Below are 27,289 nucleotides of genomic sequence, written 5' to 3'. Positions count from 1 at the left end.
CTTTGTGGATGAAGACCACAGTCCCATGCCAGCCATTCCCAACTTGAGCCCCTGAGAGCACCCTTTGGGGGGCACTGTTAGGGACAAGGCCACATGACGTGGGAACACAGTGTTGCTTCCCTCCCCTTCTGGAGATCACAGTGCGCATAACATGGTCTGTTGGCTCTGAGAAGTCCTTCAGGCAGAGAATGGAGACCCCCGCCAGTTCCTCTGACCCTACCTGCCTCCCCTCCCCAGGACTAGGGGTTTTCTTGCACACTTCCCCTTGTTTGTCACCTGCCTGAGGCCCTGGCTGGCCCTGTCTTCACAGGTGCCCAAAGCTGAGGAAACTTGTCCTGAACAAGAACCACCTGGTGACCCTCCCAGAAGCCATCCATTTCCTGACAGAGATCGAGGTCAGGCATGCTGGGTTTGAGAGGGCTCAAGAGAGACAAGCAAGGGGTGTGCCCTGGAGTGAGGGGGACCCAGCAGAGGCCTCCTGAGGGAGGTGGCCAGTGCCAGGGTGCCCATGGGGAGAAGGTGGGCCCCACCTCCCTGCATCCAGAGTACATTCCACAGTCTCATTTAAGCCCCCAGCCAGCCCCAGAGGTGGGTGGGAGGAGAACCCAGTTCCCTGACCTCTCAGCCCTGGCGGCTGCAGACAAGAGCAAGAAACTGGATTGGTGTGTCTGGGAGGTGGGACCCAGGCTCAGTGCCAGCTCTGCTCACCCTACGGGGCAGGTCCTGGATGTGCGGGAGAACCCCAACCTGGTCATGCCGCCCAAGCCCGCGGACCGTGCCGCTGAGTGGTACAACATCGACTTCTCGCTGCAGAACCAGCTGCGGCTAGCAGGTGCCTCTCCTGCTACCGTGGCTGCGGCTGCAGCTGGTGAGTGGGGAAAGGTCTGGCCTGGGAGCAGGGGCTCCTCTCCAGGCCTCAAATGACACATCTGTAAATTGGGTGGCATACAGCTTTCTGGACCCTGGTGGGTGGAGTTGGCCCCTGGTTGGTCGCATGCCCAAGGGGGCAGCAGGCCCAGTGAGGGCTCAGCTGTTTACCCCTCCCCTAAGCAGGGAGTGGGCCCAAGGACCCTATGGCTCGCAAGATGCGACTGCGGAGGCGCAAGGATTCAGCCCAGGATGACCAGGCCAAGCAGGTGCTGAAGGGCATGTCAGATGTTGCCCAGGAGAAGAACAAAAAGCAGGAGGTGAGCCAGGCTAGGGCTGGGACAAGGCAGGGAGCCTTAGCTTCTGCTGAAGGCCGACCCTGGCCTTGACCCTGGCCAAGAGGGACGGGGGGTGCTGGGCAGAAAGAACAGCTGTGCAAAGGCCCTGAGGTGTGGGTAGCAAGTAAAGACTGGCCTGAGTGGCTTCACAGAGTCAAGCCGTGCTCTGTGACTCTGCCCCCAGGAGAGTGCAGATGCCCGGGCCTCCGGCGGGAAGGTGCGGCGTTGGGACCAGGGCCTGGAGAAGCCCCGCCTTGACTACTCCGAGTTCTTCACGGAGGACGTGGGCCAGCTGCCCGGCCTGACCATCTGGCAGATAGAGAACTTCGTGCCTGTGCTGGTGGAGGAAGCCTTCCACGGCAAGTTCTACGAGGCTGACTGCTACATTGTGCTCAAGGTGAGGGCTGGGCATGCTGTTAGGGGCCATGTGGCCCAGTACCTTCCTCTAAGATGGCTCAGTCCCCAACTCCAGAGTTTTGTTCAGGGAGGCCAGGTGGGAGGTGGGCAGGCTGCAGGAGGTGGTCCAGGCACAGGGGCAGTACAAAGCCCCTGGGGCTGGGAAGCCTGTGCTGTTCAGAGTGGCGTCTCCCGGGTGGCCGGAAGGCCAGGATGAAAGCTGATGTGGCCAGTGCCTTGGCTTCCAGACCTTTCTGGATGACAGCGGCTCCCTCAACTGGGAGATCTACTACTGGATTGGCGGGGAGGCCACACTCGACAAGAAAGCTTGCTCTGCCATCCACGCTGTCAACTTGCGCAACTACCTGGGTGCTGAGTGCCGCACTGTCCGGGAGGAGATGGGCGATGAGAGCGAGGAGTTCCTGCAGGTGCCAGCCCGTTAAAATTGGGGGTGGGCAGAGTGGGGGACCCAGGGAACTCTGGTGCAGGGGCAGTGGGCCCAAGGCAGGTGGGCAGAACAGGTGGGCAGGCAGGGAGCTGGGGTTAAAGGGGGTGGATCAACGATACTGTGCGGGACCTAAGGCAGACCGCAGGGTGAGGTCTAAGGTGGCCAAAGCCTGGGTCAGCAAAGGAGAGTTCTGGAACGCGGGGCAGAATTCATCCGGGCAAGGATAAGGGTACAGGCTGGGCATGGGAGCTAGACCAATGGGCTGACACAGGGGAGCTGAGAGTAGGGTGGAAGGGGTGTTGCCAAGAGCAGTGAGGAGGCAGGGCCAAAACCTGTTATTAGGAGGCAAGGACACACCTGGATGCCAAGGAGGTGGGGCCAAGGGCGGGACCAGAGTCCAGTCTTGAATAAATTACTGAGCAGTGTTAGCCGCCAGCTGGTTACACCTAGACATATGTTCGCATGTACACACACATGGAGTTTATGCACACACCCCACCCCCGCCGAGTTTTTTTTACCCACATTCACCCAGGTTTCCACTCTTCCATGAACCCACTTGCTGGTGTACCCTGATATGCGTGCATCTAAACATGCTGCTGGCATCTTTACACACGTGGGTGAACGTGTCCATGTTTTTCATACATCCCAACACCCCGATGTGTGTATGTTTATAGACACAGATGTGTATGTTTTATTTTAGACTCTCGCTTTGTTGCCCAGGTTGGAGTGCAGTGGCACAATCTTGGCTCACTGCAACCTCCGCCCCCAGGGTTCAAGCGATTCTCCTGCCTCAGCCTCCCAAGTAGCTGGGATTACAGGCATGTGCCACCACGCCTAGCTAATTTTTGTATTTTTTTAGTAGTGATGGGGTTTTGCCATGTTGGCCAGGCTGGTCTCGAACTCCTGACCTTAGGTGATCCACCCGCCTTGGCCTCCCAAAGTACTAAGATTACAGGCATGAGCCACCGTGCCCAGCCAGATCTGTTTTGTTGTTGTTGTTGTTTGTTTGTTTGTTTGTTTTAAAACAGAGTTTTGCTGTTGTTGCCCAGGCTGGAGTACAATGGCACAATCTCAGCTCACTGCAACCTCCGCCTCCCAGGTTCAAACAATTCTCCTGCCTCAGCCTCCCGAGTAGCTGGGATTACAGGCATGCACCACCACGCCTGGCTAATTTATGTATTTTTAGTAGAGACAGGGTTTCTCCATGTTGGTCAGGCTGGTCTCCAACTCCTGACCTCAGGTGATCCACCCACCTCAGACTCCTGAAGTGCTGGGATTACAGGCATCATAGATTTGTAGCACTCAATTCACCTGTACGCAACTCTGTACCCCCACCTGAGGGGCAGTGGTTGGTGGGGGAGGGGGCAGCTCAGTGATGAAGAACCACACCCTCACACACACAGGTGTTTGACAACGACATCTCCTACATTGAGGGTGGAACAGCCAGTGGCTTCTACACTGTGGAAGACACGCACTATGTCACCAGGTGAGGGTGTGGGGGCAGTGGGGGGTATGGACCTGGAGTCTGCTGGCAAGGGGTGGAGGGGAGGGTGTTGGGGCTAAGTTAGGCCTTTGGTGCCTACACTGAGCCACTCTTGCCCTGTGCCCAGGATGTATCGTGTGTATGGGAAAAAGAACATCAAGTTGGAGCCTGTGCCCCTCAAGGGGACCTCTCTGGACCCAAGGTGAGCCCCAACAATGTGAGGTGGGGGTGCTTCATCCTCAGCCTCCTCCCCACCAGTGGGGGCAGGTGTGGGCCTCTTAGAAGAGGAGGCCCTCTAGCAATTCCTGCCCACGAGCTTGGCGGGGGTTCCCTGAGGCTTACCCAGAAACCCCATAGTGAGGGATTTTTTTGGTGGGGTCAGGAGCATGGGGTGACCATTGCCCCATGCACCATCACAGCTCCTTCCTGCCCCTTCCTGTCCAGGTTTGTTTTCCTGCTGGACCGAGGGCTAGACATCTACGTGTGGCGGGGGGCCCAGGCCACACTGAGCAGCACCACCAAGGCCAGGTACGAGGACATCGTGGGGTCTTTTGTGTGAAGGAAAGGGGTGTGAGCCTCGCTGATGACTTTGCATCCTGCTCTCAGGCTCTTTGCAGAGAAAATTAACAAGAATGAGCGGAAAGGGAAGGCCGAGATCACACTGCTGGTGCAGGGCCAGGAGCTCGCAGAGTTCTGGGAGGCACTGGGTGGGGAGCCCTCTGAGATCAAGAAGCATGTGCCTGATGACTTCTGGCCGCCGCAGCCCAAGCTGTACAAGGTGAGCCCTGCTGCTGAGGCCCACCTTGGCCTCCCAAGTTCACCCACCGACTGGGGGAATGGACTACACACCGATGTAGTTGGCTTTGGGCTCCATCTCGACTTTGGTGGGGAGAGGGTGCCACCTTCTGGACAAGGAACAGTATGAGCAAAGGTCTGGAGGCTGCTTTTGAGAAGTAGCCTGACGGAGTCTTTCCAGGATGGTGGGGCCGTAGGGGAGACAGAAGCACCTAGTGCCAGGGCTGGGAACCTTGGCTCAATTATCCAGATTCTTGTGAACAGGAAAGGGACAAGTTAATTAGAAATGGCATGAAGGGCCTGGAGAGGGCAGGCAGGGAAAACTCCATTTAAAAGCCCTTCTGAAAGGATATCCCTAAAAAGACCTTGAAGGGGAGGGGGAAACAGAAGCAGTCAGTGAGCCACGCTGCAGGGCAGGGCTGGTTCCAGAGCAGAGGGCTGTGTGGGTGAGGTTCCTGTCTCCAGATCCCTTCCCTGCCATGCTCATCCTTCCTGCCAGGTGGGCCTGGGCTTGGGCTACCTGGAGCTGCCACAGATCAACTACAAGCTCTCCGTGGAACATAAGCAGCGTCCCAAGGTGGAGCTGATGCCAAGAATGCGGCTGGTAAGAGATGCAGGAGGAGGGCGCGGGGCCGGATCCCTCCCCGTTGGCTGGGTTTGACCTCCAGACTCCCGGTCCGCAGCTGCAGAGTCTGCTGGACACGCGCTGCGTGTACATTCTGGACTGTTGGTCTGACGTGTTCATCTGGCTCGGCCGCAAGTCCCCGCGCCTGGTGCGCGCTGCCGCCCTCAAGCTGGGTCAGGAGCTGTGCGGGATGCTGCACCGGCCACGCCATGCCACGGTCAGCCGCAGCCTCGAGGGCACCGAGGCGCAGGTGCGCTTGCAGCTTCGGAGGCCCCTCCCCAGGATCCTTCGCACTCTGACATGCCCTGAGCCCTGTGGCTTCACTACCTCCCTACAGAGCTGGGCCCAAACCCACCTCCTCTTTGCTGACTCTGCCCAGGCCCCGCCCCCTCTGCAAGCTGCCCCTCCTATTCCTACCTCCGTGTCCGAGGCCCCGCCTCCCAAGCCCCGCCCTAGATCTCCCTTGGGTCCCGCCTCAAGCCTCGGGCTACTTCCTCCAACTCTAACCATGCCGCACCCCTCATGGTTAGTTGATGGCCTCCCTGGCAGGTGTTCAAGGCCAAGTTCAAGAATTGGGACGATGTGTTGACGGTGGACTACACACGCAACGCGGAGGCCGTGCTGCAGAGCCCGGGTCTCTCTGGGAAGGTGAAACGCGACGCCGAGAAGAAAGACCAGATGAAGGCTGACCTCACTGCGCTTTTCCTGCCGCGGCAGCCGCCCATGTCGCTGGCCGAGGTGGGGGCAGGGCCGGGACCGGGGCGGGGGGAGGGGCGGGGGGGCTGGCCGAGGGCGGGGCCTATGCGCAGAGCGCGCTCAGACCTGCCGCGGGGCGGGTCCCTGCCACCTGCAGGCGGAGCAGCTGATGGAGGAGTGGAACGAAGACCTAGACGGCATGGAGGGTTTCGTGCTGGAGGGCAAGAAGTTTGCGAGGCTGCCAGAAGAGGAGTTTGGCCACTTCTACACGCAGGACTGCTACGTCTTCCTCTGCAGGTGCCACCTCAGCACTCCCTTCCCCAAGTCCCTCCCCTGGTGCTGGGGGCTCGGGCCCCTGCTCACAACTTTCCAACCCGGCAGGTACTGGGTGCCCGTGGAGTACGAGGAGGAGGAAAAGAAGGAAGACAAGGAGGAGGAGAAGGCTGAGGGCAAAGAAGGCGAGGAAGCAACCGCTGAGGCAGAGGAGAAGCAGCCAGAGGAGGACTTCCAGTGCATCGTGTACTTCTGGCAGGGCCGTGAAGCCTCCAATATGGGCTGGCTCACCTTCACCTTCAGCCTGCAAAAGAAGTTCGAGAGCCTCTTCCCTGGGAAGCTGGAGGTGTGCCTGGCAGCCCCGCGAGTCCTAGGCCAGGCGGAGGGGTGTGGTGGGGCCCAGACCCAGCGAAGGTTAGGCTCCCGAGGGGCAGGTGGGGGTCCAGGGAGCTGCCCCTAACACTTCCATATCCCCAGGTGGTACGCATGACGCAGCAGCAGGAGAACCCCAAGTTCCTGTCCCATTTCAAGAGGAAGTTCATCATTCACCGGGGCAAGAGGAAGGCGGTCCAGGGCGCCCAACAGCCCAGCCTCTACCAGATCCGCACCAACGGCAGCGCCCTCTGCACCCGGTGCCTGGCTGGGGGAGGACGCAGTGGCGAGCAGGCGTCAGGGAGCCAGGCCTGACTCCTTGCTGATGCCCCATCCCTTCCACAGGTGCATCCAGATCAACACCGACTCCAGCCTCCTCAACTCCGAGTTCTGCTTCATCCTCAAGGTGGGGTTGTGGGTGTGAGCCAGGACTCCGTGGACCAAGGGGTGGGGTGTTTGGGGGCTGAGTCAGCTGCGAACACCCCCACCCCTGCACACTCCCCAGGTTCCCTTTGAGAGTGAGGACAACCAGGGCATCGTGTATGCCTGGGTGGGCCGGGCATCAGACCCTGACGAAGCCAAGTTGGCAGAAGACATCCTGAACACCATGTTTGACACCTCCTACAGCAAGCAGGTCAGGAGGCGGGCGGGCAGGCGGGCACACACAGAGGAGCCAGGGCAGGCAGGGGCCCTGGGCTGGACTGGCCTTTCCCGCAGGTTATCAACGAAGGCGAGGAGCCTGAGAACTTCTTCTGGGTGGGCATTGGGGCACAGAAGCCCTATGATGACGATGCCGAGTACATGAAACACACACGGCTCTTCCGGTGAGGCCAGGGCCCTGACCCTCCCCTCAGTCCTGCCACTGCTGCTTATGACCTCTGGCCTCACCTTGACCCTTGATTCCCAGGTGCTCCAATGAGAAGGGCTACTTTGCAGTGACTGAGAAATGCTCCGACTTTTGCCAAGATGACCTGGCAGATGATGACATCATGTTGCTAGACAATGGCCAAGAGGTGTGATGTTGCCACTAGCCCTGCCCATCCAAGGAGGCGCCCATAGACTTACAAATGGGAATTCTCGGGCCAGGAGCAAGGGGCTGTTCCCAGGCACCCATGCAACCATATCTCCCCTGCTGCCCCCACAGGTCTACATGTGGGTGGGGACCCAGACTAGCCAGGTGGAGATCAAGCTGAGCCTGAAGGCCTGCCAGGTAATCTGGGTGGAGGGAGGGCCGAGGTGGGCCTGTGGGCAGGGCAGGGTCATCACCCAAGGCTCGCTGTCCCCTTGCTAGGTATATATCCAGCACATGCGGTCCAAGGAACATGAGCGGCCGCGCCGGCTGCGCCTGGTCCGCAAGGGCAATGAGCAGCATGCCTTTACCCGCTGCTTCCATGCCTGGAGTGCCTTCTGCAAGGCCCTGGCCTAACACAGGCTGGCACAGCCCCAGGCTTGGTGAGGAGGAGGAAGGGGCCTCATCCACTGTCTGCTAGCAAAGAATGTACTCAGGTGACAACACCTGCTCCAGCCACGTCCAGTGCCACAGTCCCCCCAGTAGCCTCAAGCAGCACCAATGGGGATGACCCTGACAGGTGCCCTCAGGGGTCTGGGAAATCCAACTCTCCCCACAGTGTGAGTGCACGTGTGAAGCCCCCTCACTCTTCCGCCAGGGATAAAGCAGATGTGGCTGCCCTTTAAGAGATATTAAATGCTTTTATTTTCAATATTAAAAATCAGTATTTTTAATATTAAAATGGCGCTAATTTTAACAAAATGACAGAAAAAAACCCCAAGGTACAATCTACAGGGAAACTCATCTTGACCCCCCCCCACCCACCCCCCCCCGGACACACACACCTGACTAGGCCCCAGTTGTGGGTGCCCAGCAGAGCTCCCAGTCACATCCATGCCCGCACACACACACTCATGACAGGCTGGGGACTGGCCCAGAAGCAGGTACCAAAATAGTTTTAGAAACAACTGTCCAGCCCAGGCGCTAGAAAAATACTCTTTGCAGGGCTGGGCATGGTGGCTCACGCCTGTAATCCCAGCACTTTGGGAGGCCGAGGTGGGCGGATCACGAGGTCAGGAGATCGAGACCATCCTGGCTAACATGGTGAAACCCCATCTCTACTAAAAATACAGAAAAAATTAGCTGGGCATGGTGGCAGGCGCCTGTAGTCCCAGCTACTTGGGAGGCTGAGGCAGAAGAATGGCGTGAACCCAGAAGGCGGGGCTTGCAGTGAGCAGAGATGGGGCCACTGCACTCCAGCCTGGGCGACAGAGCAAGACTCCGTCTTTAAAAAAAAAAAAAAAAAAAAGGAAAAATACTCTGCAAAGTGAGGGGGAAGGATGGTGTGTGGAGAGGGGGAGGTGGCACAAGTGCTGGGCCCCACCTGTCCTCTTCCCTAGGCAGCGGGCCCCCAGGGCAGCCAAATGCCTGCAGGAGGGCTCAGTTCTGGCCCAGGTCCCAGGCCCACACCCTGGGGCTGGTGCTGCTCCAGGGCCCAGGGTCAGGCGGGACAGGACAGCAGGTCCCAGTGGAGCCTACAGGTTAGCAGGCGTGGTTCTATGTTAAGGGGCCAGGCAGGTGCCAGGGATCCAGCACTCCAGCTCCGAGCAGGGCAGGTGGAGGTCGGGATAGTTCTGGCCTTCCTGGAAGAGGGAGAGAAGAGGTATCAGCAGAAGGTGAGGGAGGGCAAAAGAGGGCAGATGGATTGCCACAGCGGCCAGACCACACAGGTGCTGCCACTGTCTCCTCTGCAGGGCAGGCATGGCCCTTCAGTGACCGCCTGAGATGGGCTTGCTGAGTCTCCAGATGGGTATCCAAGCGCCAGGCCACATATGCCCCACTGAGGCCAGGGAGAGGCACCAGACAAAGAGCTGGGAGGTGTCCATGTCCTGTGCAGGGTGAGGCTATGGCCTACAGTCAGGTGCCTGGGAACATGAGGCAGCAAATGCGCTGGGCAGATCTATGGGCCCCACATCTAGGTGAGGATCCACACAGACTCAGGCAGGGGTAAGTCAGCCACTTGCTGGGCCCAACCGATGAGACCTGACCTCGTGCACCTCAGTGATCTCATCTATGAAACAGGCTGGCCAAACCAGCTCCCAAGCCCCAAACTACTGCCACCTCTAAGTGGTTTAATCTGGTCTTGTTGGCCGGGTGCGGTGGCTCATGCCTGTAATCCCAGGACTTAGGGAGGCCGAGGGGGTGGATCACGAGATCAGGAGATCGAGACCATCCTGGCTAACACAGTGAAACCCCCGTCTCTACTAAAAACACAAAAAATTAGCTGGGCGTGGTGGCGGGCGCCTGTAGTCCCAGCTGCTCAGGAGGCTGAGGCAGGAGAATGGCATGAACCCAGGAGGCAGAGGTTGCAGTGAGCCAAGATCACGCCACTGCACTCCAGCCTGGGCGACAGAGCAAGACTCCGTCTCAAAAAAAAAAAACAAAAAAAACAAAACAAATCTGGTCTTGTCCTAACCACCACCTGTCACATGCAAGGGCTGAGGGGCTGGCCCTGCTTTTCTAATACCCAACCATGACACTGGTGTCTGTGTGAGCCCCAGAAGTCCCCAATTGAGGCACTCCATGGAAGGCAGCCAGGTTTCAGAGAGTGCCACCATCACATGGGCCTGCCAGGGTCTCAGGTGGAAGACCAGGGCCAAATGGTACCCAGACGGGCTGAAGGGGGTGGACGTCGCCAGTGGTGAGGACCAGGGCCCCACCCCTGCAGCACCTCATTTGATCAGGATGGCACAGGCGTGGGCCTCGTCTTCTGCCAGGTTCCTCAGGTTCTTCTCTGACTCCTCAGAGGAGCTGCGAGATGGGGATGGTGCTCAGGGGTGGGGGCGGGGGAGCCCCTGGCAGCCCTGGGGAGGGAGGCCTAGGGGACAGGGCAGCCCCTCCTGTGGACCTGCCCACCAGCCTCACCCCAGGAAATCCTTCACATCTTCCACTGTGACGTCCCCTGTCGTGTCCAGCGTGGTGTCAGCACTGGTGGCTGAGTCGATGGACATGGGTGAGAGTGCAGCCTCGGGTGGCTCCGGGGTGTCTGCAGGGAGCAAGTCATCAGCCCCTACCAGGACCCTTAGCACCCTCTGCACCTGGCGGGCCTAGGGACACAGACCCATAAGGCAGCCCATGGTGAGGGGTGGCACCAGTGAGCACACAACCACCCATCTCCTACAGAAGCCTGCCCGATCCCTGAGCTATGTGAGTCTCGACTCCCTCCCCCAGGGCACCGTGGGGCCAAGGTCTGGACCCCTTTCATGCCCCCCTCACCAGGTCCCTTGCTGTGGGCTGGATCAGGGCTTCCATCAAGGCTCTGTGGGGCCAGCAGGATGCTTGGGGTCCCGTTAGCCTGGCTCAGCTTGGGTGACTCTCGGATCCTGTAACTGCAGAGATGAGGCCATGATGGGGACCACAGGTGAATGACTTGAGGCTGGCACGCTAGATCCTTGCCCTCCCACTCCTGAGCCCAGGGAAGGCAGATCTCGGGGGTGGGATGAGACCTGGCCCTGGGCACAGGTCCCCCAGGCTAGGAGCTGCCCCTCCACACACCTGGCCTGGGTGGCATCGCGGGGCCAGTTAATGTCCAGAGAGCAGAGCGGCTCTGTGATGTTCCGGGCACTTAGGGAGAAGCGTTCAAATTCTGACGGGGATATCAGGTAAAAGCCTGGGTGGGCAGAAGAATGAGGAGTGCAGTTAGGAGATACCACCAACCACAGATCCTCCGTGGCCTGGGCCTGTGCCCACCCGGAGTGCCCTTCCTGCTCCCAAGCAGTACTGGTCCCACTCAGTTCGCTCGCCTGAGGAAGGCCTCCTCGGCCTCTGCCCCGCCTCACCCTGGCCATGGCGCGTAAAGACGCACGAAGCGATGCCGCTGATGTCCTCCTTCCGGATGCAGGAATAGTGCACCTGGGGCCGCAGGCCAGGCACCGAGAAGACGTGGACATCACCCAGGTTGGTGAGGCAGGCCAGGCAGGTCTCAGCATAGTCCTCGCAGGCCACACTGGCAAATGTGGCCAGTGCCACCTTGCGCACACGACAGCCCTCATGGGCCGTCAGCTTGAACTTGGTCTTCGCGCTCACCTTGGGCAGTGTGAACACCTGACAGCAGGTGGCCAGTGAGCACAAAGCCTGGCCCTGTCCTCAGCCCCAGGGCCCCTCACCCTCGTGGCTGCTGCAACAGCCCCCACCACAAAGCCCAGCTGCATGCTATGTGGCCTCCCGTGCCTGTACACCTGGCTGCCCCACTAAACTCCAGACTTCGCACTGTACTCCAGAAACCTCCCAGGCCCTCTCTCGATCTGTGACAAAATCAATCACAGAGTGCCAAGGTTATGCAGCTGGTATCCCCATCAAACCTCGAGTTCTTTCGAGGCAGAGCCCCTGGGGACTGGGCTCAGGGGTCTGGGCCCAGTACAGGAGCCTTGTGTGGCACAGTGAGATAGGACTAGATTCCTGCCCTCCCAGGGGAACTCAGCAGGCTGAGGGGGCATCAGGGTCCTTGGGTAGGAGTTCTCTGCTGGTTGGGAGTGTTTTCTGGGGTGCAAGGGAATTAAGGTCCTGACAGTGGGGGATACAGGCAGGAAGGGTTTCTTGAGGGTCCAATGGTGTCCATGAGGTTGGGGCCTGGAGGGGAGTCCCCCAGAGTCCCCCATAGCCCACAGTGGCTCACCTTGAACTGCTCCTCAGATGCGATGAGCACAGCGTGACCACCCTGCATGTCAGGTGCCTGCGCCAGGTCCCGTGAGGCCTCGTAGGGCTCGGGCAGTGGGCGGCCACGCCCGTCCAACACGGCAATGGCCACCACAGGCGCCCGGTGCATCAGCTGCACCTCCTTGCCCAGCACGGCCTCCACCGCTTGCTCAGGCCGCTTCTCACCACCCACTGCTGCTGCCGGCACCTCCAGTGCATAGGCGAACACAGAGCCTGAGTTGGTGCCAGCCCACATGGTGGGCCCGTGGTGGGCCCCTGCAGAAAACGAGCGCGTAAGAGGGTGCTCCCTGTGGGCCAGGCATCTCCCCTGGGGTCTTCCCACAGACTGCAGGTCCCTCCCTGCCTCTCTTGTACCCCTGCTTCCTAACTATGACACCCTGGGACTCAGGGCTGATTCCCTCCTGCCCCATGCCTCCCTGGTGACCTCCAGCCTCGAGGCCTGAGACCCCAGCTCTATGCTGCTGACTGTAGTCGGAGCCTAGGATGCAGCCCTCCTGCAGAGGCCCGAACAGTTGTAGCGCATCTGCACAGAATGCTGATGGGCACCCAAACCAGACCTCCAGCCCCATCCCACTGCACCCTCAGCCCCCATCTCAGTAAACGCAGCTCCATCCTAGCATCACTCAGGCCCCAAGCCCCACAAGACCCCGACTCCTCTCTCCACCTGTGTCCCCTTGCTAGTCCTGTCGACAGGTGTGCCTTGTCTTAGCCCTGCTTCACCCCCACTGTCTTCAGTGTGCTCCCTACGTGGCAGCCAGAGGAAGCCGCCAAGCCTGGGGACACCTAGGACGACCATCCATCGACCCTGCTCTGCCTGTGTGAACTGAACCTCTGGGTGACAAGCTTTAGTGGAGAATCGGAGCCCAGCCCAGCAGAAGCAAGAGCAGACTCAGCACCTGCTCCCTGATGACCCGATGGATCCTGAGGCATTAAGTGTCTGCACAACTCAAAACATGCCCAACAAGAACCCCAGCCGGCCATGAACATGAACCCATCGGCCTTCTCGGGCCAGTGGAACAAGTTAAAAACCCCAGGCTCTCCTCTTCTAGGTCTTTGTAGTCAAAAAACACAAAAAGTCAAAGAACCCCCCACCCCCAGCTGTACCCGCCACATCCAGACAGTGGGAAAATCCACTGCACAAAGACCCTCGACAAATAAATGGCATCAGAAAGCTGAGCTTGTAGACCAAGCAGATGACACTCAGGAATTCACATTGGTTCTACAGGGCATGATGTAAGCAGTGGCTGTCAGTGACATCTGTCAGGAACATGCTGAAGTACTTGTATCTGGGTTTTCGTTTAAAATACCCCGGCAAAAAAAACAGCAAAGAATGTGGAGGAGGGGGGCAGACTCCGCAGGGGCACATGGCTGGTGGCAGGCATGTGAGGTATGTGGGACAACTTTGCACCTCTCTATTTTTGTGTATGTTTGAAACTCTCCCATTGTACAAGTTCAAAATCAATCAGTGACTCAATCACCAAATCCAGGACCTTCCCAGGGCTCCCAGGCCACTGAGAATCAAAGCCAGGTCCTCAGCCTCTGGCCAGCAGCAGTATCTCCCTGAGCCACACACCTCAACCCTCACCTGCTCCACTCCAGCCAAGTGGCTGGGCAGCTGCCCACACACATGCCCGGCTCAGGGCCTGGGCACTGGCTGGTGCCCCTCACCGTCATCCACCAGGCCTCAACCTCCCTTCTCCTGGCTCAGGTCTGAGAGGCCCACCCAGCTCACTCAAAAATCCTTTACCATCCAGCTCCCCCAGAGAGACTGGGGGTGACCCAGCAGTCCCCCTGGGAGAGCTGGATGGTAAGCGTTTTTTTCTGAGAAGGTCTCACTCTGTTGCACAGGCTGGAGTGCAGTGGTACGATCTCGGCTCACTGCAACCTCCGCCTCCCACGTTCAAGCAATTCTCCTGCCTCAGCCTCCCAAGTAGCTGGGATTACAGGCGCCCGCCACTACACCTGGCTAATTTTTGTATTTTTAGTAGAGACAAGTTTTCACCATGTTGGCCTGGTGGGTCTCAAACTCCTGACCTCAGGTGATCCACCCACCTCGGCCTCCCAAAGTGCTGGGATCACTCACAGGCTTGAGCCACCGTGCCCAGCCACCTCCTGGAAGGTGCAGTCCCACCACCTCCCCTGCCACCACCCATCTCCCAGGTGGCCAGCTGAGGCCAGCACCCCCAACCCTTGCCCTGTCCCTGCCCCTGCCCCTGCCTTACCATCTCGAAGGAATGTGTCGGCAAAGTATAGGCAACGCACGACACCCGACAAGGAGTCATCGGCGGAGCGGGGCTCAATGCGGCGCTGCACGGGCGTCATCTCCACGTCGTGGGGGCAGGCCTGCTCAGCCAGCTGTGCATTGGCTTCCTGCAACTGCCGGGCGGGGGTTCCTGAACACTGTCTCCCTAGCACCCCAGTGGCTTGCATCCTGCTTTGCGCCCTACGTTCTGTTACCATTCCTCTACCACCCAGCTTAGTTCACCCATCCCTCTGGAGGGCCCAGGGGCTGCCGAGGGAGGAGCACTGAGCTAAGCAGGCCCCAGGGGTCCCAGGCCAGAGCCAGGCCAAGGCACAGGACACAGGCACAGCTCCTGTGCAGCCCACCCCAGCTCACCTTGCTGCTGGCATTAGCAGCCCGCTTCTTGCCAGAGACACGACTCTTGCGAATGCGCCGGAAAGACTGGCGCAGTGACTTCTTGAGAGACTTCACCCGGGAGAGCGGACCTTCCATGGCCAGGGAGTCATTGGGGTGAAGAGTGCACCTGGGGGAAGACAGGGTCCAGTCGTGCTATAGAGCAGCCTCCTGGGGCAGCCACCACACTCCTGCTGACCTGTGGAGGCACCCAGGTCAGGGAGTCACAGCCCCTCTGGCGCAGTCCTATGGACCCAGCTGCAGGTGGTGCTGAGAATGTCCTTCTTGGAGCTACCAGGTTATTTCTTATAGGGCAATGGAGGTTAGTGGGGCCTTTGCCACACCAAACACTAGAGGTGGAAACGGAAGCCCAGACCCCATCTCGCTGGGGGCTCCAACTGCCCAGCCGGCCCCACCCCACACACCTGGCCAGCACAGGGCTCTTGCGCTGGTAGTCGAAGAGGCCAAAGCCATGACTGGTGCCAAAAGCCACGAGGCTCCACTCGGTGTGGAGTGTGACAGCAGTTACAGCAGCTGGCGGCAGGCACTGCACCAGGACACGGGGCTGGAAGCCAGCAGGCCAGGGCAGTGGCCCCGTGCGTGGGCTCAGCCGCTCGTGGCCCTTCCACGTGAAGCCCTCGCGGTCCTGGAGGAGGTCTATGATGGCCACGCTGACCGCCTGCTCCACCGGCACATCACTAAGCTCCAGTACCAGCACCTGAGCCCACAGCCAGGCAGGGGGAGCATCAGCGCAGGGGAGGGGCCGCCCTGGGCCCCACTCAGCCTGGAGCCTCTGAAGCAGCCCCAGCCACCACCAAGGTGGTTCTAGGACTGTCTTCAGTTCATCAGCTAAACAAGCACTCACTGAGTGCCTACTGTATACCAAGGCCCTCGCTGAGCACAAGGAACACAGTGGTGACCAAGACACACTAGTCCCTGCCCTCTGAGGGCAAAGTGTCCACCCTTACCCTGAGCCTCTATCTCCCATTTAGCAATAAGGACACATTGAGCACCTCCTGTATGTCGTGTGAGTGCCGGAGCACAGCACTGACATGAGTTCCCTCCCCTCAACACTGTGGTTCCCCCAGCGACAGGCCCACTTCCCATCTGTCCTCACCCCAGCCAGCCCCACCCAGAGCCCTATTCCCACCTTGGCTTTTGCCTGTGCCAGTCCATCTCCCTTTCCACCAGACCCTCCAGCTCATCTCTTCCAGAAAGCCCTCCCTGACATCTCCAACCCAGGGGACACCCAGCCCTACCTGGCCTGCAGTGCCAGCCACCACCATCTGGGCTGTATACTTGCAGAGAGCAACCTTCTGCACACCAAGCCGGGGATCGTCACTGTAGGGATCGAAGCAGCCCACCTAGAGGGATGGGAAGGAGTAATGAGTCCAGGCGGGGTCAAGACCAGCTCATCAGGGCCAGGGGAGGGGCCCACCTTGCGGAAGGGTGGCCAGTCGTCCTCGGCAGCCTGGGCCAGGCTGTCAGCGTGCTCACAGTCCGTCTGGAAGAGGCCAGCTGTGCTCAGCTTATAGAGCGGCCGCAGCGCCACACCCGAGGCATCCCAGAACCTCACGGTGCCGTCCTCGTGGCTGCAGGGAGGGCAGATGTCAGGGGTACCCGAGTTCCTGGGAGGCCTGCACGCCCCTCCATTCACTCATCTGATGACCACTCACTAAGCACCTACTGCACGTGCCAAACACTGACCGGAATCCTACTGTTACAAAAAACAATAGGCACCTACTGTATACAGCACAGGTACACTGTGCACCTGTTATAGGCCAGGCCACATGCACCTGGGCCCTTTAAACCAAACAAGGTGGAAATGACCACCCTGATTAACATGAGGTGGCAAAGGGGGACACGTAGAGAACAGAGGACTTTGGGGGTTCTGCCTGCACTGGAGCAGCCATCAAAGGTGATCAAGAGTAAGGCAGTCACAGAACAGAGCATGGGGCATCCCGGGGGAGGAGCTGCATGGGGCCCAAGGCAGCCACGTAGGTGGAGGAGCAGGAAGACTACAGAGGCCGGGAGGAAGCAGGGAGGGGGCAGGGGAAGGAGTAGACAAATCTAGGGCGCAGCCTTGGGACACAGCTGCAGAGTCCAAGCAGGGCCCTGGGCGGTGGTGAAAGCCCAGAGCCAGGGCGTGAGAGGTGTGTGACTGTGGGGGTGGTTGAGACTCATTCCCGCAGCCCTGAAAGCCACGGCAAGCTCTTCAGCAGGGAAGGGCACACCAGAGTCAGAGGCCTGAGGGTCCCAGCACAGGCGGGAGTGGGGGCAGGGCAGGAAGTTGAGACCTGAGTCACCGGGCACGTCAGCACCCGCCAGGCCCACGCTGGGCTCTCTGGCACCTTCCCTGGGCAGCTCAGCGTGGGCCAGCCCAGATTTTCCAGTCCCAGGGCAGGCAGGCTGGGCGGGTGAAGCCCTGGGGTTTGGTAGAGCTCAGTTCCAGGCCAAAAGGCAGATCAGGGCAGCACCTTGAACCAAGGTCCAGGGAGGTTTCATTCCAATCCACCTTGGGCAAGGAGGAACTACCTGGTCCCACCAGGGGCCAGGCCTGAGTCTCCTGGCACCTCTGCACCCACCAGGCCCAGGATGGGCTCTCCCCCAACAGCAAGGGGCCCACTCACCCACATAAGCACGCACACCTACCCCGTCAGCAGCAGCCCTCGCTGTGACGGCTCCTGGGCCAGGTTTCGGCCCCCAGTGATGGGCCAGCTCTGGGAGGGGGTGGCAGAGATGTATGCACAAGGTTAGGACAAACATCCTCTCCCTCTCACCCCGAGTATGGCACATTCTGACCTCCGGGCCTAGAACTGAAACACTCTCCCCCTCCTCAAGACTCCACCCTGTAAGACCCCCCTGATCCCCGCACACACCAAGGCACTGGAGACAGGCTGGGGGCTCTGCTGCTCGCCAGCGCTCACAATGCGGGCCCACAGCTTGGCGGGGACACTGGCCACGTGGGCCGAGCAAGTGATTGCAGACGAGTGCAGCGGGGCCAGGTATGGGGCAGGCACAGCTGGCCAGCCAGGAGTCTGCAGGTCCAGCACCACCAGCTCCTCTTCCAGCAGCACAGCCAGGGCCTGGGGGTCATCAAATTCTGTGGGACGGAGGGAGTATGGGGTGAGCACAGCCATACGTGGCAGAGGGCACCAGGTGGGGCTGGGAAAGGGTAGGGTATGGCAGGGCACGCACCATCCTCGGGCCGTGTGCTGTGCACTGTGAAGAAGTCGATGATGCGGGAGGTAAAGTCCAGCGTCACCAATGTCTCGGCTCGAAGCACACTTACACAGTGGCGGTCACCATAGCTGGCACGGGGCATGCCACCGCTGAAGATGATAAAGTGGCCCCTATGTGCAGAGGGAGGTGTGCGAGCCATGAACCACCTGGGTCCAGAGCACATACTGCACAACCTAGGGAGAGCCCACCCTTCCAGCCCCCTAGCCAGACCCAACTCACATCGGACACCCGCTCCCTCGACCTACCCAGATTCACAGTTCCGCCACAGAATCTTGTTAATGGCCTTGCAGGGAAAGGGGCCTGAGGGGTGGGACAGCGTCAGACCAGACTCACTGGTGGTTCTTAGCAATTCTGCCATTCATGCTCTGCCCTCCACTGCTCTCTACCTTGCAGCTGCCTCCTGCCTCCCCGGGAAGTCAGCGGGAGGCACACTGCCCCCAGACCACCCCCTCGGGGAAGTCCCTCCTCAGCCAGTTTGGCTTGGCTCAGTGGTGCCCCCTCCCATCACCACCCTCTGGCTAAGGTGTCCCCAGCACTCACCGTAAGGTGTGGTGGCTACCGTGGGCTGCAGCGTTGGGGAGCTGCCGGCATCCACAGACCAGACAGCATAGCTGCCATCGCTGTGTGAGCTGACCACAGTGCTGCTATCACGCCCCCAGCATAGGCTCTCCAGCTGCTGCGGGCAGGCAGGGGCAGGCAGGCATGAGCCATGGTGGGCATGCACAAGGGGCCCAGGCTGAGGGGACACAGGCCTCACCTACATACCTGGTTCCCCAGGAAGATGTGGTCCACACACTGCGAGGCCTGGTTCCAGATGACCAGCAGGCCCCGGCTGTAGCCAATGAGAATCTTCGTGGGGTCCCGCAGGTGTCCCTGGAGCGACTCCACGGGGCCCAGGGCCTTCCCACAGCGGTAGTCGTCTGGCACGCTGTGGAGGAAGGCAGGTGAGCCAGCAGAACTTCCCGGGCACACAGTGGGTGCTGGGAAGCCCACCGGCCTCTTACCTGCGCAGAACCTCGCCTGGGGCAAGCGTCTGCCCCTCGAGCAGGGTCAGGGTGGTAACATCCAGGAAGAAGACACTGCTGCCCTCAGTGCCCAGGGCTGCTATGTCGCCGGCAGCCACCAGCAGGACCACTGTGACTCGGGTAAGGCTGAGCGGAGCACTGCAGGGAACAAGGGGAAGGGAGTGAGGGTACGAGCCCATCCACCTGCTGAGGTGGGGTGTGAGGGGCTGGGCCACTGCTGATAACTCATCACTGGCCCCACAGCACTCACCAGGGCCTACTTACAGAGCCACCCCAGGAAGACATGCGTCATCATCAGCCCGCTCAATTATTCATCAGGATGTCAGCAGGGAGACGGATAAAAATAGGGTCCCTAGGTCTTGCAGACTGGGCTCCCAGCTCCTCCCACCCACCAGGAGAGGACAGCAGGAACCAGGGCACTGCCCAAGCCAGGACCAGGAGCTCCCTGCTGAGCCCCTCCTAGGAATGCCGCTGCCAGCCTTCAGATATCTCCTGACTTCGCAGGAGGGCCCCAGATACCCCCATCTGCAGAAGCTGGGAGGCATCAGGAATCCATCCCTGGGTTGGTACTCCCCTTTTCCAGCTATTTCAGGCAGGGCTGGGGAGAGAGATGCCCCACACTCTCACTCAGCTGGGGCATGCTGCCAGCGCCTTACCAAGCACAGCCCATGGGACCCTCCTTGCCCTCAACCCTGCCCTTTCACCTAGGCACAGAAAGGCCTGTCTCCCACCCACAACTGAAGAGGCCAGGGGACCCTTGCTGTTACTAACTGGCTTAGGCCCTGCCCCAAACCCCTAGACAACCCCATCATTGCAGTAAGTGTAGTGCCAGGCCTCAGGTCCTAGGAGTTTGGCATATAATACATGTACCTCCTGCTGCTCACAATGTTAATTACCTGCTCACGTCGGACTCAACCCAAACCTCCCATTTAACCTGAAAAGTTCAGAGTATACCTCAGTAAAGCAGGGTCTAACAGCTGCAGCCTGGGACCCAGGCCTAGCTCAAGGCATCCCGCCCTGAACCGCTGCCCGTCTCCATGCTGCCTTTGCACAGCAGGTTCCCACAGCCTCCCCCAGATCCTCCCTGCCCGGTGGCTGGCCCCAGCCAAGTTCTCCAGTACCTGGCACCATCAAAGCAGGGCCGGCTGGGCAGCTGGAAACTGAGTGCTTCTTCCAGGTGGGCACAGCCATTATGGTGGACAATCTCCCAGAGATGCAGACTGCTGTCATCAAGCAGGGACAGGAGGCGGCCCTGGTGTGTGAGCAGAGATGAAAATTAGGCTGGCCTAGGGGGATGCGTAGATATGGGGGCCACAGGGAGCTGGCTAGTGGGAAGCAGAGGCTCACCTGGCCGGTCAAGAAGTGCATCTGTGTGACAGTGGCTGCATCCCGGTGCAGGCCTGTGAACTCCACGCCAGGTGCACCATAGCTGAGGGTGGCAGGTCAAGGTGGAAACAGGCATAGACCAGCAAACCACAGTGAGGGAGACACCCAAGGCTCCTCCTTGACCCGGACTATTCCAGTGGGCCCCGGCATGGGCCTAACCATCCAGGAGTCCTCCCTGAAGAACGGAGGCCCCCTCCCTAAAGCTCCCACTCTGCACCCCTACAGTATCCCCAAGATCAGTGTGCAGGCTCCACTCACTCCTGCAAGTCAGGTGCTGCTATAGGACCTTCACTTCCCATAAATTGGGCCAGTGACTCCCACTTTACAGGACTGTTGCAGATCAAGTGAGAATAAACACACCCAGCAGGCTTGGCCTCAGCCTGGTGAGAGGCTGGGGCTCTGCTCCACTTCAGCTCCATGTGTCTATGGGTTCTGGGAGCTGCGCCTTGCCAGATGGGATCAGGCAGGCCAAAGGTGCAAGGCCAGGCCTGGACAAGAAAGCCAGGGGGCAGAAGAGTCCAGGCTGCCTTTTCCCACAGCTTCAGGCCAAACTTCAGCCATGGGTAAGAAAACCCACCTCCTCCGGGCACGGTGGCTCACTTCTGTAATCCCAGCACTTTGGGAGGCCAAGGCAGGTAGATCACAAGGTCAGGAGTTGAGGACCAGCCTGGCCAAGATGGTGAAACCTCGTCTCTACTAAAAACGCAAAAATTAGCCGGGCATGCTGGCAGGCACCTGTAATCCCAGCTATTTGGGAGGCTGAGGCAGAGAACTGCTTGAACCCGGGAGGCAAAGGTTGCAGTGAGCCAAAATTGTGCGACTGCACTCCAGCCTGGGCAACAAAGAGCAAGACTCCATCTCAAAAAAAACAAAACAAAACAAAAAAAACCCACCTCCCTCCAAAGCAGGCAGCCAACAACTGCCATCATGAGGGAGGAGAGACTCCAGCCTGCCCATTTCACAGATGAGCACACAGACTTGGAGGGGGTGGGTGACCTGCTTGAAGTGCCCGGTGTCAGTGCCTGAGTCCCGGCAACTCCAGGGCTGATGGTGGACAGCAGGGCCTGAGGGGGGCCCACGACAGAGGGTGCAGGGAGGAGTCAGCAACGTTGCCCCGGTGACAACACAGGAGCCGTTGCCTGGAGCTTGAGCTGAGATTCCCTACAGGAGCCTGGCGAGAAACTCCGAAGAAGGGACAAAAGAGGGGACAGGAGCAGCTGGGCGGGAACCAGGGTCGTCAAGGAGATGGGGCCAGCCTGGCAGGGGGAGGGGCAGCTTCTAGTGACCAGGGCTGGCCCTCTCCAGCCTCAGTTTCCCAACCCAAGGGGCTCCAGGCAGTGGCAGTCAGGGGAAAAAGGGAAGAGGACCCCGGGCTCCAGCCTCCTTTCTGAGGCTCAGTCTCCTCATCTGCACTTCAAGTTCTTTTTGAGCCTGAGGACAAGTGCACTGGAGATCCCAACACAGGAGGGACACCTGAAGGCTGCAGGGACACATGTGCGGACGCAGCGCAGCACCCACAGGAGTGGGAGCAGCAGGCCAGGCAGCGGAGCATGTGGGGCCCAGAGCACTGCCACACTCACCAACAGGTGCCGCTGGGGCCATGGGAGAGAAGGGGACATCTCAGCCCATCCGCACTCCCCAGAGTAGGCAAAGAGCTCACAAACCACAGGCTCAGAGTCCCATCCCTGCCTGGCCAGTGCCCCCAGCCCTGGGGTGAGGAGACCCCCATCCCACACCCTCCCCTTTCCCAGCACTGACACATTTTCTGGGAACTGATGTCTGAAACTAGGATACTGAAACCCAGAAGGCCACACAGGACGGGTAGGGGTCAGCACCCCTCACCAAGCCGCCATCAGCCAGACCCTGGCACCTCGGCTTCCCCAAGAGCAGTTGGGGTGGGATTCTCCAGGGCTGGCAAGGAGACACTGAGCTGCCGGCCTGCCCCCACCCCCACCCCAGGCCTGCAGGGAAAATGCCCGCTTTGTGTGGCTCACACAGCCCATTGTGCAGCAGCCAGTATCCAGGTGGGGGCCGTGCTGTGTTCACCATGCCGAGCCTGGCACTGCCCCCAGCCCCCTTGGCTGAACACATGTGTCTTCACATTCACACATGTGTGCATCAGCTCACCAGGGCCCCCAGCCCACCTGCCACCCTCCACGGGTATCATAGCCCAGCCTTCTGCCTGGCCTCCCCAGAGTTGCTGGGACGATGGCAGGGTCGCCTAGGTAACTGGCTGGCTGACACGTAGCAAGGGACAGCTGTGCTACTGCAAACTGACCCCCCACCACCCGTCTCTCAGCAAAAGGACCCCATCATCTCTGCACAGTTGTCTCAGGTATAGAAGCCACGCCAACCTCTGCAGAAGCCCCCACTACTGCCCATCAGAGCACCTCTGTCCTCCTCTCGAGCTGGATACTGCCAAGACTGGGACCCCAGAGCACAGGGAACTACAGGCAGGTGGTCCTGAACAGACCCTGAACGCCTGTCCTGCAAAGGATACATCTTGACAGCCCCAGACCTGGTGCCGATGGCCATGATGCGAAGTTCGGGGTCGAAGGCCAGGGCGCTGGGCTGACTGGGGAAGCCATGCTCCACAGTCTGCAAGGAGGGGAGGGCTGCTGGGGGTAAGCACTCCCAGGCACCTCTGCCATGGCCCACCCTGAGGCCCACCCCAAGGCAGCCTCCAGGGTCTGCAGCTGACACACTGGGGGTAGGAGGCAGGTCTACTTGTTCTGTGCCTCAGCGTCCTCAACTGTGAAATGGGTTATCATGCCTCCAGTTGGTGGGGAGGTGGCTAAACCCCTAGGCTCCACCATGACTGTACCGCATGCATAGTCCACAGAGGCCCGCCCTTTGCCAAGCCCCTGTGCCCCTCAATGCACACAGGCTCATGTGGGCCCCACTGCATGGAGGCTCCAGCAACAAACAGGTGAAGCAAGGCTCACAGAGGTGCAGGCACTGACGAGGCCCCACCTGCTCCATGAAGGGCTCTGCACCCCATTTTTAGAGGCACAGACTAAAGCTTGCGGAGGAGTCCCGCAAGATGTCCATGACACTCCCCAAACACAGGCCTGAGTGGAGGTCAGAGGTCAAGGGACAACATCCAGGATCAGCTAGGCAGAGGCTTTTGACTCCTCCCAGACACAGGGAGACAAGAGGCCCAGAGAGGGGTAGCTTTCTGCCTGGACCCCGAAGGCATCCTCCCACCTCCCCACCTGCCAATAGCTGGGCAACATGACTCCCATAACCATCAGCGGCGGAGATGGTGTTAAGGGGGTCTGTGTGCCCAGAGTGTCGATGAAACAGCTCCCCACCCGCTCCCCTGCCCCTTTCACAGCACACCCTTTCTGCACCAGTCTCCTGTCTTTGGCCTGGCTGTGCCCTCCCTGGGAAGCCTGCACAGCTGAGCTCCAGCCCCATCCTGAACACCAGTGCAGGACACCCACGTGGGCCACTGGTAACTCCTTTTATCTTGTTGTTGTTATTTATTTTTCACTTTTACCACTGGTAATTCCTGACCCACTGCCTCAGGAAGATGCACATTTGTAAGAAACCCCAGTTCCCAGCCTGTAACCCCAACCTCCCTCCCTGCCTGCCTCCGCCCATCCAGGTGGGGATTGAGCCCTCTGGGCAGCTGGTTTGGTCACGGCCTAGCTGTCTGGCCTTGGGCAAGTCACAGTACTCTCCAAGACTCAGTACTCTCCAAGCTTCAGTCTCTCATCTGGGCCCTTGGGACAGTAAGCCCACCTAAGGACAGAGTTGGCGATCTGGCTGGGGCTTCTCTCTCCCACCAATAATACCACGCCCTTGCTGCACCTGACCTTGTCTAGCCAGTCCCTCACTACAACCAGGGTCCAGAGACGGGACACTGCATTGCAAATCCCCGCAACCTTCCCATTTTACAAACGAGGAAAGGAGGTTACATGCACTGTCCAGCATCTGCTTCCCTCATACCCCACGTCCAGTCCATTTCTGAGCCCCATCAACTCAGTTTCAAAACACACAGAAGTCACCTCCCTCCCTGCTCCAGGCCCCACTGTCACGTGCCTAGATTGGTACTCACTACAGTCTGTTCCCACAGAGGCCAGAGGGATCCTATGAAAGCCACAGCCAGATCCTTGTCCCTCCCCTGCTCAGGATCCTCCTGGGGCTCCCAGCTAAGGGAGGCTTGTGCCTCAGGGCCTTTGCACCTACTGCCCCTCTGCCTGGAACGCACTTCCTCCAGCACTTCCTGTCGCTCGGGAGTAATCTCCTCAGAGAAGCCTCCCTAGGCCACCCTGGCTGCAGCAGCCGCCCTGGCCACACCTCTCACCCCCTCGCCCTGCTTTATTTGATCCACAGCACTGGCTACCATCCCAACTACAGTCTATTTTACTTTTTTGTTTTGGCTTTTCACTGTCTCCTGCACAACTATATCAGACACCTGAGTTAAGAGATACTTGTCCTTTTTGGTTAACTACTGTTGTCCCCAGCACCTTGGAGACCTCACACACAGTGGGGCTCAGTATTAACAGAGAAGGCACATTCCACAGGCGATGTGTGGGCTGGACTGGGATTTGAACCCAAGACTCGGAGTCCAAAGTCCCTGCTCACTCCTGACCTGTCTCCCACCCCCCAAACTCAGGAATCAGGGGTCTATTCCCTAGCGATCACCTATTATCCACTTAGGTGACTAAGTCCCTTCCCCAAGACCACCCCACTTTCCACCACTGCTGCCCAAGCTTCATCCTCAGTGGAGGGCCCTTACTTTCCACCACCCCAAGGCTAGCCAGAGTGGGCTGAGCTTCACCCCCATCTGTCTCCAGCCCCCACTGCACACCCCAATTCACTGGCTGAAGAAATGACATTTAGGCCAGGCATGGCAGCTCATGTCTGTAGTCCTAGTACTTTGGGAAGCCAACATGGATGGATAGATAGCTTGAACCCAGGAGTTCGAGACCAGCCTGGGCAACATGGTGAAACCCCATCTCTACAAAAAATACAAAAACTAGCCGGGCATGGTGACACAAGCCTGTAGTCCCAGCTTCAGGAGGCTGAGATGGGAGGATCACCTAAGCCAGGGAGTTGTGAGGCTGCAGTGGACTGTGATTGTGCCACTGCACTCCAGCCTGGGTGAGAGTGAGACCCCATTTCCAAAAAAAAAAAAGTGACATTTAGCCCTGTGCCTGTTGCTGCCTTTCCCTGAAGGGCCATTCTCCTCTCACCTCACCCTCACAGCCTCCCCGGCACAGAAAACAGGCGCCATCTGGGGACCACGGAGCCCCAGCTTCCCTTCTGGGCCCCTCTCAGGTTCCTAGCAGGTTCTCAGCCAACGTGTGAGGGTCCTGGCAGCTCTCACCGGCAACCACTGCAGACCTAGGCAGGGAAACCCTGAGACATCCCAGTGCCTCCACTACTCCAGGTCCAGCCGTCCCAGAGCCTCCTCCAAGACAAGTGTCTCCTCAAGGCAGCCCAGGGCGCCTGGCACAACACTGGCCCAGGACCACAGCAGCCCCTTGGAAAAATCCCTGCCCCTCAAGGCTAAAATCCAACCCCACTGACACAAGAACTCAAGAAAGATATTGGTGCAACTCAGTCTGACTCTGGGCAAGCCGTCACCCCTCTCAGAACCTCAATTTTCTCACCTGTATTTTGAAGATAACTCTAATTTTGAAGAGCACTGAGAGGCTCTGCGATCAGTGGGCTCTGGGGTAAGAATGAGGACAAAACCAACGCCCCCAGAGGAGTGAGCCAGGAGTGGGCTGAGGCCCTGCTCTAACATCAGTGCAGAGGGAGGCGGGGGCTGAGGCGGCCCCTTTCCCTGGCCCCTAGTGTCCCACTCCGGGAAAGGAAGGAAAAGCCTCCACCTCACTCCACCTTGGTGCAGAAAGGCAGGACAGCTGGCCCATGTGGCAGAGGGAGCCAGGGCCCACAGTACGGAAAAAAGTAGCCTCATTTCACAGCTAGGGAAACTGAGGCCCCACGATGTGAAGTGCAGTGCAGTGTAGTACACAGCCAGGCATGTCCCCTGGACTCGGAGCCCCGGGCAGGGCAGAGCAGGGCAAGGCAGAGCCTGGAGCAGTGGGGGAAGGAAGGAGAGGCTCCTTGAAGGGATTTCCCAGCCGCACCCCCCACAGCTGCCTCGCCCCCACTAACTCTCTCACCCTCCTGGGTGCCAAAGCACAAAACAAACCGGGCCCCAGGGCTGTCCCAAGGGCCGAGCAGGGACGCAATGGAGCCCCTAAGAAAAAGGATAAAGAGACAGAGAGTGAGCGACAGAGGTCGAGAGACTCCACAGAGACAGAGAGAGACACGCAGGGAGAGACAGGCAAAGAAGACTCAGAGACGCACAGGCAGCAAGAGAAACGAGAGGCAGAGAGATAAAGGGAGACAGGCAGAGATAGGAAGGGGCAGAGGCAGAGACACCCCCACCACACACACAGGCACAACTGGGGCGAGAGAGCCGGTCAGCAGCAGAGAAAGAGGGACAGAGACCCAGAGACAGGCAAAGAGTCTCAGAGACAGAGAGACCCCCACACACAGAGACTGGCAGAGCCAGGGCCAGAGCGGCCCGCAGAGACTCGGGGAGCAGACACGGAAAGTCGGCCGGAGACCCAGACCCACCCAGAGTCCGAGCCAGAGCGGGGCCCGCCGAGGGGGTGCGCGGCCCGGCCCGGCCCCGCCCCGCCCCGCGCCGCGCTGCATGCCAGCCCCCGCCCCCCGGGCCCGACGTGGCTCCGACCCCGGGCCCCCAGCCCAGGCCCCCGTCCCGCCCCCTCCCGCCCGAGCCCGGGCCCGGGCCGCCGCCGCACCTTGTTGAAGGCGAAAAGCTCCTGCTTGAGCTTCTCGCGCTGCGGGTCGGCGCCCTGCCGCCGGAACCGAAACTTCATCATCTTGCGCCCGGCTGCAGGCGCCGCGCCCGCCGCCGCCGAAGCCCGCAGGATGCGCCGCGCGGCCCCGCCGGTCCTGAGGCGCGGGCGGGGCGCCAGGCGGCCCGGGCGCG

The 27,289-nt window shown here is 59.8% G+C and overlaps 2 protein-coding genes and 1 long non-coding RNA gene across 6 annotated transcripts in view; 2 read left to right on the top strand and 1 right to left on the bottom strand.

The window, feature by feature from the left end:
- The window catches only part of FLII (FLII actin remodeling protein), a 14,381-nt gene extending 6,358 nt beyond the window's left edge, over positions 1-8,023 (top strand). The window contains exons 10-30 of one of the 2 annotated variants that reach the window (XM_019027110.4): positions 311-395; positions 721-868; positions 1,054-1,187; positions 1,390-1,602; positions 1,850-2,029; positions 3,453-3,535; positions 3,660-3,734; positions 3,977-4,060; positions 4,139-4,310; positions 4,827-4,931; positions 5,011-5,202; positions 5,502-5,690; positions 5,806-5,945; positions 6,030-6,267; positions 6,399-6,553; positions 6,639-6,699; positions 6,799-6,927; positions 7,011-7,117; positions 7,201-7,306; positions 7,438-7,503; positions 7,585-8,023. In XM_019027110.4, coding sequence (XP_018882655.1) covers positions 311-395; positions 721-868; positions 1,054-1,187; positions 1,390-1,602; positions 1,850-2,029; positions 3,453-3,535; positions 3,660-3,734; positions 3,977-4,060; positions 4,139-4,310; positions 4,827-4,931; positions 5,011-5,202; positions 5,502-5,690; positions 5,806-5,945; positions 6,030-6,267; positions 6,399-6,553; positions 6,639-6,699; positions 6,799-6,927; positions 7,011-7,117; positions 7,201-7,306; positions 7,438-7,503; positions 7,585-7,719 — 2,797 coding nt within the window. In that variant the 3' untranslated portion in view covers positions 7,720-8,023. Of the gene's footprint in view, positions 1-310; positions 396-720; positions 869-1,050; positions 1,188-1,389; positions 1,603-1,849; positions 2,030-3,452; positions 3,536-3,659; positions 3,735-3,976; positions 4,061-4,138; positions 4,311-4,826; positions 4,932-5,010; positions 5,203-5,501; positions 5,691-5,805; positions 5,946-6,029; positions 6,268-6,398; positions 6,554-6,638; positions 6,700-6,798; positions 6,928-7,010; positions 7,118-7,200; positions 7,307-7,437; positions 7,504-7,584 lie in introns of both variants that reach the window. The other variant, XM_004042166.5, reaches the window with a different exon arrangement.
- Positions 7,984-27,289, bottom strand: LLGL1 (LLGL scribble cell polarity complex component 1). Of its 3 annotated transcripts, XM_004042165.5 has the most exons (23): positions 27,099-27,288; positions 22,808-22,905; positions 20,269-20,350; positions 20,043-20,173; positions 18,901-19,059; positions 18,662-18,824; positions 18,437-18,572; positions 18,142-18,196; positions 17,852-18,006; positions 17,533-17,756; positions 17,306-17,373; positions 16,092-16,245; positions 15,913-16,017; positions 15,079-15,371; positions 14,636-14,783; positions 14,241-14,394; positions 11,978-12,273; positions 11,142-11,406; positions 10,858-10,972; positions 10,579-10,691; positions 10,228-10,348; positions 10,034-10,113; positions 8,803-8,945 (listed from the first exon to the last, which is right to left on the bottom strand). In XM_004042165.5, the coding sequence occupies exons 1-22, from the start codon at positions 27,177-27,179 to the stop codon at positions 10,035-10,037; spliced, it is 3,195 nt and encodes a 1,064-aa protein (XP_004042213.3). In that variant the 5' UTR covers positions 27,180-27,288; the 3' UTR covers positions 8,803-8,945; position 10,034. The 3 variants fall into 3 exon arrangements, with proteins under 3 accessions (XP_055242040.2, XP_055242039.2, XP_004042213.3); XM_055386065.2 differs by lacking the exon at positions 10,034-10,113 and having other exon boundaries at positions 7,984-8,945; positions 14,241-14,388; positions 27,099-27,289; XM_055386064.2 differs by lacking the exon at positions 10,034-10,113 and having other exon boundaries at positions 7,984-8,945.
- LOC134758557 (uncharacterized) lies at positions 11,995-13,194 on the top strand. Its single transcript, XR_010133866.1, has 2 exons — positions 11,995-12,290; positions 12,754-13,194. It is a non-coding gene; the product is annotated as an uncharacterized lncRNA (long non-coding RNA).

Source organism: Gorilla gorilla, chromosome 4 (assembly GCF_029281585.2).
Source record: "Gorilla gorilla gorilla isolate KB3781 chromosome 4, NHGRI_mGorGor1-v2.1_pri, whole genome shotgun sequence".
Taxonomy (NCBI): domain Eukaryota; kingdom Metazoa; phylum Chordata; class Mammalia; order Primates; family Hominidae; genus Gorilla; species Gorilla gorilla.
Note: the sequence above shows the minus strand (reverse complement) of the source record. Positions and strands in the feature narration are given on the sequence as shown.